The 10,132-nt window shown below is 52.1% G+C and overlaps 1 protein-coding gene across 2 annotated transcripts; it reads right to left on the minus strand.

Annotated features, from left to right (window-relative positions):
* Positions 1–51: 51 nt before the first annotated feature.
* Positions 52–9,846, minus strand: Tbc1d24 (TBC1 domain family member 24). Of its 2 annotated transcripts, XM_015997681.3 has the most exons (7): positions 8,881–9,846; positions 8,271–8,288; positions 7,597–7,755; positions 6,493–6,556; positions 6,114–6,209; positions 5,399–5,630; positions 52–5,155 (listed from the first exon to the last, which is right to left on the minus strand). In XM_015997681.3, exons 1-7 carry the CDS (start codon positions 9,843–9,845, stop codon positions 5,001–5,003), a joined length of 1,689 nt encoding a protein of 562 aa, XP_015853167.2. In that variant the 5' UTR covers position 9,846; the 3' UTR covers positions 52–5,000. The 2 variants fall into 2 exon arrangements, with proteins under 2 accessions (XP_015853167.2, XP_015853168.2); XM_015997682.3 differs by lacking the exon at positions 8,271–8,288.
* Between the last annotated feature and the right edge of the window lie 286 nt (positions 9,847–10,132).

Here is a 10,132-nt window from a genome sequence, read left to right on the forward strand (position 1 = left end):
AGTGCCAGGGACTTCCATCCTGTACTCTCAGGGCACACACACAGATGCCTCTTCATCAGTTATCAGTTTTATTCAGGACTTTTATTAACACTAACCAAACATCACCAAATCACTTATTTTCACATTACAAAATTATATTTGCTGCAAATCCACACTTTTGTTCTGTAAGTATGAGTATGTGTAGCACACTCATTCAGATGCTCCACAGGGTCAGTCAGGGACCACGTGGTTTTTGTTGTTTGTTTTAAGATAAGGTCTTACTATGTAAGCTAGGCTGGCCTGAAACTCAGTTAAGTCAGATTAGCTTCACGCTTGCAATCCTCCGGCCTCAGTCTCATGAGTGCTGAGATTATAGGTGTGCACCATGACCCCTAATTGGTGACCACTTGTCAAAGCCCGTAATGACAAGATTCAAGAGGTAAAATTATGCTTGGAAATTCTTCCCCTTCAGTCCTCAGCTTACAAACTTTTTAAGCCTTATTTTTATGTGCATGGTTGTTTTTGCCTACACGTATGTCTGTGCATCACATGTATGCAGTGCCCAGAGGCCTGGGTTCTCTGGAAGAGCCACAGTGCTCCCCCTGCCCCAAGACAGGGTTCCTCTGTGTAGCCCTGGTTGACCTCGAACTCAGAGATCCACCTGCCTCTGCCTCCTGAGTGCTGGGACTAAAGGCGGGCACCACCTCGCCCAGCTGGCGTCTTAATGGATAAGCCATCTCTCCACTCCAGCTTGCAAGCTTCTGACCACATGTCAAATGCTGTGATACAATACACAGCAGAGGTGCTCCAGTCTCTTTATGTAGGACAACAGCCAGGCAGCAGCTGCGGAGCAACCAAGTGGCACACCAGCGGATACCAGTCTACATGGAACTGCTTTGGTTGGCTGCTTCCTGCCATGTCACAGGTCAATGGGTCCATATGTCTACTGACTGCTCCCTTAGTCCTAGATACAATGTTCACAAATTCCATGCAATTTAAGAAAATGACTGAGCCTGCAAACAGCAATCATTTTGTCTGTAGTAATGTACCACATGACTGCACCCAATACCAACAGCAATTGAATCAACCAATCAGAAATTGAGGTAATGAGGGAGGTCATACGAAACGTTCCTTTTTTTGTTTGTTTGTTTTGTTTTGTTTGAGACAAGGTCTCTTGTAGCCAAAGCTAGCCTTGAACTCAGTATGTAACTAAGGATGACCTGCTCTACCTGCCTCCACTTTCCACGTGCTGGGGTTTGACACACACCAGGCCCAGGTAAGAATCTTTGCACCAAAATATCTTTTCCACTTCACATGTTTTCTGGCCTGATGTAAATACTGTGGGAAAGAACTCTAAGGCCTGCTTGACATTCATGCTTGACATAATAATTTTGCCACATAAACCTGGAGAGCGACTGAAAGCTACCTTGGAGGTAGTACATAGTTCTATAGAGAACTACATCCTGATTGGTGGCTTAAAAAACAAATCAAACAAACAAAACAACCCCAAAACCTAGTACAGTCTTTTGAGGTGGACAATTTTGTAGACTCAGTGAAAATGTGAGAAAGCAGGTATCTGTAGAAACTGCATTTATTCCTGTCAAGAGGAAGAACAGGCTTGTGGTTTAGTCAGGGGCTGCATCTATGCTAACTTCTGTACAATGCCCACAGAGGCCAGAAAGGGCCTGGATCCCTGGGAACTGGATTTATAGATGATTGTGAGCTGCCATGTAGGTGCTGGGAATCGAACCCGGATCTTCTGGAAGAGCAGTCAATGCTGAGCCTTCCCTCCAAACAACCCCTCCCTCCAATATTTTTTAAGACAAGGTCTCATTATGTAGTCTTGGCTGGTCTGGAACAGGCTGGCCTCAAACTCACAGAGATCCACCTGCCTCTACCTTCTGAGTGCTGGGATTGAGGCATGTCACTTGGTCAACTGTTTTGATATTTACAGTGGACAAGTGGATGAGGGTCTACAAAAACTTCCATCTCAGCAATTCTGATGTAAACTGAAAACCAGTTCAAGACACAAATGTAGGGCTGAGGACATAGTTCAGTGGTAGAGAATTTGCCTAGCATGTATAGGGTCTTAGGTTAAATCCTCAGCATCTTAAAAAAATGAGTACAAACCTAAATTATTAAATATAAAATATTTAAGGAGACCAGAAAAGCTCTAGGAAATGACTCAGGAAATGAGTAAGAGAAACTTGAAAATGTGAACTCCAGAGTGCTCTAAAACAAAGTGCTCTGAAAAACTGGAAAAATAAAAGCAAGCAGCTGACAAAAATAGGAAAAACTGTGGGGCTGGAGAGACGGCTCAGCGGTTAGGAGCTTTGGCTGCTCTTGCAGAGAATCCCGGTTCAATGCCCAGCACCCAGGTGGCAGCTCACAGACATAAGAAAAACTAAATAGTAATTAAGTTCAATAATTACAATAGAGAAATTCTTAAAATGCAAACACCCACTGTTGTATCATAAATTATTTTTAAAATGAGCTGATTATTACCACGCAAAGTGGCACACCTGTGATCCGAACATGTGGGGTGTGGAAGCAAAGAGAGTCCAAGGCTAGCCCAAGCTACATGACACTGCTCTTGTGGCAAACAAAACCAAGGTACAAACTGATTTTCTGAGGTCCCCAAAGGCATGTGGTTCATAGTAACAAAGTTATTTAGTTTAACGAACTGGCTTATAGTAAGTTCAATATTTGTTTTAAAAACAAATATTTAAATGCTGATAAAATATAACTTCTTATACAATGCCATCAAGTTTTGGCTTGTTTTTAACATCAAAAGCTAATAAATAATAGAAAATATTAATAAATACTAAGTAGAAACACTCAGTATCAGATAAGAATAAAAATATAAAGAGAATGCCACACGCCTTTTGGTAGAAAAGTCAGAAAAAAGGAGATATTAAATTTAAAGAACTGAATATGCTGTGGGTAAAAGCTAAGAAATCTGCTTATGATGTAATCGTGACTAAGTATCGACCAGTCTTCTTGGGCTGGACCCCCAGGAAGGCCAGTGGGGGCCACACAAAACAAGAAATCTACTACCCAGTCAGGAACCTTGCAGGGCCCTGCACACACTGCCCAGTTAACTTAATCTGCTTCTGACAGGCGTCTGAGTCCCAGTGGCAATGCATGGGACTCATGCATCATGATGGCACAGCCTGGGAAAGTCCTGGGGGCCTCAGAGTTAATGCAAGAGGAAAGTGCTGAGCTTAATGCCTCTGAGCCTGGCACTTAGGAGGCTGAGGCAGGTCATGATTTTGAGGCCAACCTAGGTTACATAGGAATTTCCAGGCTAGCCTGGGCTACATAGGGAGTTCCAGACCAAATAGGTTACCTAGTAAGATCTTGCCAGGAACAACAATAACAAAAACCAAGATGGTGTTAAGTGAACACCAAAGTTGGGAGGGAGTACAGCAGGGACCACCGGCTCAGAGCAGTGGGGGGGAGGGGCTACAACAGCTCCCCCAGCACCGCTTCCCTCCAGAGTCAAGTCGACCTGCCCCAGAAGCCAGCATGTCGGGAGAACTGGTCCACTGTGCAGAGTCCAAAGTTCTATTCAGGTTTACCAGATGGCCCAAAGTTTCAGAGGGCTCCTCCCTGCCCTGCCTCTTGTGCCACTGTGGTCTTGCTAGGAGCTGATGTGAATAGATGGAACAGGGAAGGATAAACCTCCCACAGCAAGAGTATCATCACAGAGACGAGCGTTGGTGTGACACATGCTGACTGAGGCATGCCAGACACAGTCATGGGGGAACCAGGCAACTGTCCTTATGATCCAGACTTCTGTGGCCCCAGCACAGCCATTTGGGCCACTGCTTCTTCTCTCTTCCTCTGTGGTGCCTAGACCCTCAGGACCAGCTGAGGGAGGTCACAGGGTAGGAGGGAGGTCATGGGGAAATGGAGCTTGCTGCAGTCCTCTCGGAGGTGGTACTTCCCTCAGCATCTACTGTGTGCCAGGCCAGTACAGGGCTCAAGGAGCACAGACATCCAGAGACCGGAAGGGAGAAGGGGTAGCACACAGAAAACACGGCATGTGACCAGCCATCGGGACAGCACAGGGGTCTGAAAGTCACACTGGTTTATCAAATGCTGTGTGAACAGGGAACCACAGGCCTGAGGAGAAGGCAGAAGGCTGAACTGAGACAAGCATGCCATGCTAGGGTTCGGGTGACCCTGGGCCTCAGTCACTACAGTGACAAGGAAAGGAAACACAGGAGTCACCAAGACTACAGGAGTTCAAGGAGGCTACAGGGATGGACAGAGGGAGGGCAAAAGCCTCACTGAGCCCCGTCATCTCTGAGGAGAATCAGGAGAACCCTGGAAAGGGAGCTGACTGGCCAGGTTGGTCAAAGAAAGTCTCTCCAGAGGCCACCTTCAGGTGTGGACTTGCAGTGAGGTGCAGCAAGAGCTTCGGGCTCTGCAGAAACACAAAGACAAAAGACAGCTCTCCAGCCCTCCTCCTTCTAGGACGGGAGAAGCTGCAGAGCCCTGCACAATACTGCCCTCCCCATCCTATCCTGCAGCAGCAAATGCAGCTCAGAGAAGCCTCAGAGGGTCAGAGGCCTGAGGCGCTACAGAGCCAAAGAACCAGCAGGGGGCACCACAGACCCACATTTGGCAAGAAGATTCATTTGCCCTTTCCCTACAAAGGGCTGAGGCCCAGGGGCAGAGCAACGGAGCCCTGGACAATCTTGGGCACAGGACACCTCCACGCAGAGCCAGGACCCTGGGTGCGGGCAGACACTGGACAGCGTTGGGAGCATAAGAGCCCCTGGAGCTCAGAAGCAGGAGGGTTCAGGGGTCCCAGCCTAACAGGTCCAAGGCAGAGGGGCAGCCAATCCAAGCAGCAGCCAGGCTTGGCTGGTGACAGTGCCGTCCCCACTGCGCACCAAGCCTGACTGCTTCATAGGGGTGGTGTCTCACTCACTCCCTGCCCCCTCAAGAGGCAGCTGGGCCTCCGCCCCATCACTCCATGATAGGGCTCAGTCACCATCAACGCAGACCCATCACTGGGTGTCAGGGTCTTGGAAGCCCCAGGCCTCCACAGCTGAGATGAGGAAGTTCTCAGAGCAGAGGGGCTGGTTGTTGAAGGTGTCGCAGTGTCCAGTGCGGCCGCGGTTCAGATCCCCGTCAATGTAGAGTGCTTGGCCACCTCCTCCCCCTGTGGGGTATAAAAGGAGACAGATGTCCTTCAGCTCTGACAACCACCCCATCCCTAGACACCCATCATCTCTGTCCCTGAAGGGCCTGTTAAACAGCAATCTCAGGAAAGAGATCTTTGGACCACAAGCTTGCCTGGGCCTGGCTGGCCTGGCTCATGCTTGTTTGCTGCCCTCACCTCCCATCTTCAGCTGCCCTCCATCCCCCATGTCCTCCCCCCAGACTGAAGGGAACAGGTGCCTACCAATGATGAGGCAGTCATTGCCCCCAGCCATGAACATGGATTCAGTCTTGGAGGGCAGGTTGAAGTGCCGGGCAGCCAGGAAAGGTGAGAGCCGATCAGCAGGGTCTGAAGAGACGGAGTGGCTGAGGAGGGAAGGAGCGGCTGCAGCCTCTGGGGACTTGAAGGATGCCGGCCTAGTCAGCTCTGGATGCTTGATGACCACCCACTCGTAACGCTGCACCTCTGGCTGCAGCTGGGGACGAACGGGTGGTAGTCAGAGCAGCTGGCATGTCAGGAAGGCACCTCACTGGGCCTTCCTGCTCCAAAGCTACAGCCCATCTCCATCCTGTGGGTGGAGAATCTGCTGTGAGGTGAGCCCCTAAGTGAGGGACTGTGGCAATGGCACACATTAGCAGATGAGGCCCTGCCAGCTCTTGGGGTGCTCATGGTCTACCCAGCAAAACCCAGAAGTAAAAAAAGAGCATGTTTTAGGATATTCGCTAAAATGAACCAAGGCTCTTGTGCTGGGGTGCCCAGGTACATGGCTGGTGGTTTCTGAAGCCCTCCAGACAGCCTCTGTGACAGCCAGGGGTAGGACAACACCCTGGCCCAGGACAGATGCTAGACCTACTCTCAGTCTTGGAGGGCCAATTAAGTGCTCAGAATGTCTGAAGAGACAGGAATAGCTGAGGAAGGAAGGAGGAGGCAGAGGGACCCCACAGTCAGCCCAACTCACCCTAAAAACAAAGCACTCTCCGGTTCCAAAGAAGCTCAGTTTGCCTCCAAACTTATTTCTTTCGCTCCAGTCTGTTGACAGGTAAGCGCCACAAACCTAGGGAGGAAGGCTGGGGTGAGACTTTCTGGGGTGGCTTCCTGTCCTCAGCAGTGTCCTCTCTTCAGGTATGCTGAGTGACCGAGTCCCAGCTCCGGGGTGCCGTGTATTGCATTTTCCCACCACTGAGGCCAAAGGCTGTGGGAGCGGACTGAGTTCGGGGAGGTGCACCCTCGGGTCATTTTGTCTCTCCCGTGGCTCTCAAGCATGAGAACAAGCCCCATGCTGGGACCGTATCTCACACTCAGGTCTTGGCATCAGCCTTGGAAACCGGGCTCCTCACCTCCTTTTGCGTGGTCTTGATGAGCAGGAGGGTGGGCTCGTGTCCTTCACACTGGAAATAGAACCTGGGGGCAGAGACCACACGCATGTCCTCCCTGGCGCCTCCTCCTAGCACCGCCAACTGTTGGTCCCCAGGTCTAGGGCAGAGAGGCCTAGGCACTATGCTCTTTTCCCTTCACCTCTGTCCACAGTAGCTAGGGACCTTGCAATGTCATTTTGGCCAGGCCAGGCTGCCCTGGTATGACAGAGGAGAGTCACAGTGCATTCCCCCTCAGGCGAATCTGAGTGCTGAAGCAACAGGGGAGCAGGAACCAGAGAAACAGGAAAGCTCAGCCCTGGACATGTGAGGAAGGTGAGAGGCTTGCCACTGTGATGCTCAGGTGTCCCTGGGGGCTGGGAGAAGATGGGGGTGGGGGGGAGTGGGGATGGGGGAGGTTTCCTCTGTGTAGCCTTGGGTATCCTGGAACTCACTTTGTAGACCAGGCTAGCCTTGAACTCAGAGGCTGCCTGCCTCTGCCTCCGAGTTCTGGGATTAAAGGTGTGCGCCACCACCACCTGTCGAGAAGTGACTCTTAACTAAGCTGAAATGCTTGTGTGGTTGCAGGTAGGGGACTTGGGGCTGGGGGAGGGTGGTCCAGAGTTTGTGAACTGTCATTTGAGATTTGACAACTAACTGGACCAACCGATCTAGCTTGGAGGGCAGTGCGTCCCTACTAGAGTACAGGCGCTTACACAGACAGTCAGAGCCCCAGAAAGGGGTGCCCGGCCCAGGCTTGTGATGGACACAGTGGGTGAGGGTAGCAGGGAGGCCAGGGCCAGCTGTTCAGGTGACACCTCCCTAGTAATTCTGAGCTCCTAGGATGGGAACTTTGATGTCTGTATCTTTACGATGCCCACACAGTGCCCTCAAGGTGTGGTGCACACAGCAAGGACTTCCAGAGTCTCCGAAGCCTGGGAATGATGGAGGCCAGGAGAAGAGGCTCCTGAGTCTCAGGCCTCAGGATGAGGCAAGACCTTATCAGGATCTTAGGTTCCAAGGCTCACTTCCAGACACCCTGTGACTTCGTGGAGCACCGGGTGTGATCTCAGTCTTGGGGCGCCTCACCTGGTCAGGCTGTACCCGTGCTGCAGCGAGGAGAAGAGCAGGAGGGGCTGGCAGAGGGCAAAGCGCTCGGGGATCCAGGACCAGATGTCTCGCATCTCCTTCACGCTGACGATCTCTGAGCGGAAGTTTTCTGCATGGACAGCCAAGTGCACAAACTGCCTGGGAAAAGTGGGCAGGGGTGAGAGCCCTCAGTGACCAGTCCTGACTGTACCCCTACCCTGAGGCACCACAGCTCCATGTGGTGCATAGCCTGGAAAGGATATCTCGCCTACTCAGCCAGGTTTGCAGTCTGGCTCTAGGTGCCAGCTGGAAATGGGGTGAAATGGTTCCTAGAAGCCCCACCCCCCACCTGATACATGGGACAGTGCCCAGCCCGGGGGTATGGGGGACAAAAGCCCTTTTCTTTAAGAAACCAGGACAAATGAAGTAAGCCTCCAGCAAGGTAAGGCTGCAGAGCCAGCCAAGCACCAGCAGATCTCACAAGCGAGGCAGAAAGACGGACAGACAGACAGACAGATAGTGCCTGTATCAATCAGGCTAAAGCAGCAAGCAGAAGCCACCCAGGAGAGCCAGGTGGGCTTGGGAGACAGTGAGCAGCCAAGCCAGAGCTGGCTGAAGAGAGAGAGGCAGGGCAGAGAGGCCAAGCTTCGTTCGAGGTGTGGTTTCAGACCTACCTTTTAGAAAGTGAGACACTGAGAGACAGGAGGAAGCAACGGACACGGAGAAGAAGAAAAATAAAACAGACAAGGTGAGGTTAGTGGTGAGCACGGATCTCAGGATGCCTTCCTTTGGGCCCAGGAGAAAGTGAACTCCACGCCAGCTGCCATGCCTACAGCCGTCTACAGTGTCAGGTGTCCAACACCATGACTCTCCCAACCCTGTACCCAGGGACAGGGAGCCCACAATCAGCACTCAGAGGAATGCCAGTCATGGAGCTTGGAGCTGGAAGGGCAGAGCAGGAGCTGTTCTGACCCCCTAGGAGGCCAGCCTGGCAACGGCTGGACCTTCTGACCACCTGGCAGCACCCAGCTTCCTTGTCTTAAGGCCGTAACTGCAAAGCTTCCTGGTTTCTAGTGTCTTTCTGTCCACATGTGAGCAGGTAGACAGACAAAAGACTAGAAGCAGACCAACGGCTGGCAGGACAAGCTCATGCTCAGACCTCGGGGATGCATTCCACTAAAGCTCCCCATTCCACAGATGCAATGTGCTTACCGCACACCCCCACCCCCACCCCCCACCCCAGAGGCACGAGCACGCATGCACATGATCCTGGGGCCCACCTACCTCTTCTGTTTGACAGTAATGCCCTTCTGCTTTAGTGCTTTCTCATTGGCCATTTGCAAGAGCTGGATCTCCTTTCGGGAAAACAGGCGGATGGCAAAGGCCTTCTCTAGTAGTTTCTCAGGGGACACTGTCTTGGCAATGTCCTTGACAAATATGCGGATGTCCTGCTTTACATTGTCTGACTCGAGGGGCTGTCCTGCTCTCACCTTGTGGAAGAACTTGAGGATGGCCAGAGCGACGCGGTACAATACCTTGTAGCCTTCTACAAGGAAGACATCAAAAACACGAGCAAAGTAATTGAGGGGCAGCTCCCCGAACAGCCACCGCTGCCAGTCAGAGTAGACCTGCAGGACGTCCTCTGACACAGCCACCATCAGTTTGTGGGCCGCCTGGCAGTACTTGTTCACCAGGTCCCCAAATGTCATGCAGGAGGACTCGAAGGCCAGGAAGCTCTGGTCGATGAGCTTCTTGCTGGGGTCATTGCAAGCTAGGATGCGGCAGGCCTTTTCGAAGCACTCGGCCTCGTCGATGCTGTAGTGCAGCAGCAGGGCCACCACGGCGGGCAGGGCGGGGCAGAAGGAGATGTCGGGGAACTGATTGGCGATACACAGGAGAATCTTGCGCACGGCCCCCTCACCCCGTGTGTTCAGGCAGTAGGTGGGCACCTGAGTGTTGTCCACAAACTCAGGCAAGGGCAAGCTGCTGCTGCTGTGCTTGCCCACAATCTTGCCCACGATATCGCTGTACACGCTGGCGTCAGGTGTGACGGTGCGGCAGGGGATGTCCCGGATCAGGCGCTGGTACACTTTGCCCCGCAGGGCGTGGCTCTGGGCCCAGTAGCCCTGCCGTGCCAGCTGCTTCAGCTCCGGCAGCTCCGTGCAGTTCAGTTCCTTTGGCCCCAGGTCCTGGATGGATGCGTCCATCTTGTCCCTGTCCACAAAGCAGTTGTACCCTGGGGAGTCCATGGCGCCCGAGGTGCCTGAGAGGCAGGTCCCAGGCTGCCAGGAAGGGAACTAAGGGCAGCTAGATCTTGCAGCCCCGTCCTTGGGGGCTTTCCGTCAGCCAGTCAGTCATCCCACACAGCCTGCAGGATGGAAAGCAGCTTCAGTACATGCACTGGAAGTTTACATTTTAAAGAACTTGGCTTTGTTTTTATTTGTCTAAAAAGGACCAGGAAGATAAATAATTGCTCTGAAAAGTCATCACTAACTCTGGAGAACAACTTCTTTTCACAGAATTTATTTGTTACCAG

The sequence above is a fragment of the Peromyscus maniculatus genome, chromosome 8 (assembly GCF_049852395.1).
Source record: "Peromyscus maniculatus bairdii isolate BWxNUB_F1_BW_parent chromosome 8, HU_Pman_BW_mat_3.1, whole genome shotgun sequence".
NCBI classification, from domain to species: domain Eukaryota; kingdom Metazoa; phylum Chordata; class Mammalia; order Rodentia; family Cricetidae; genus Peromyscus; species Peromyscus maniculatus.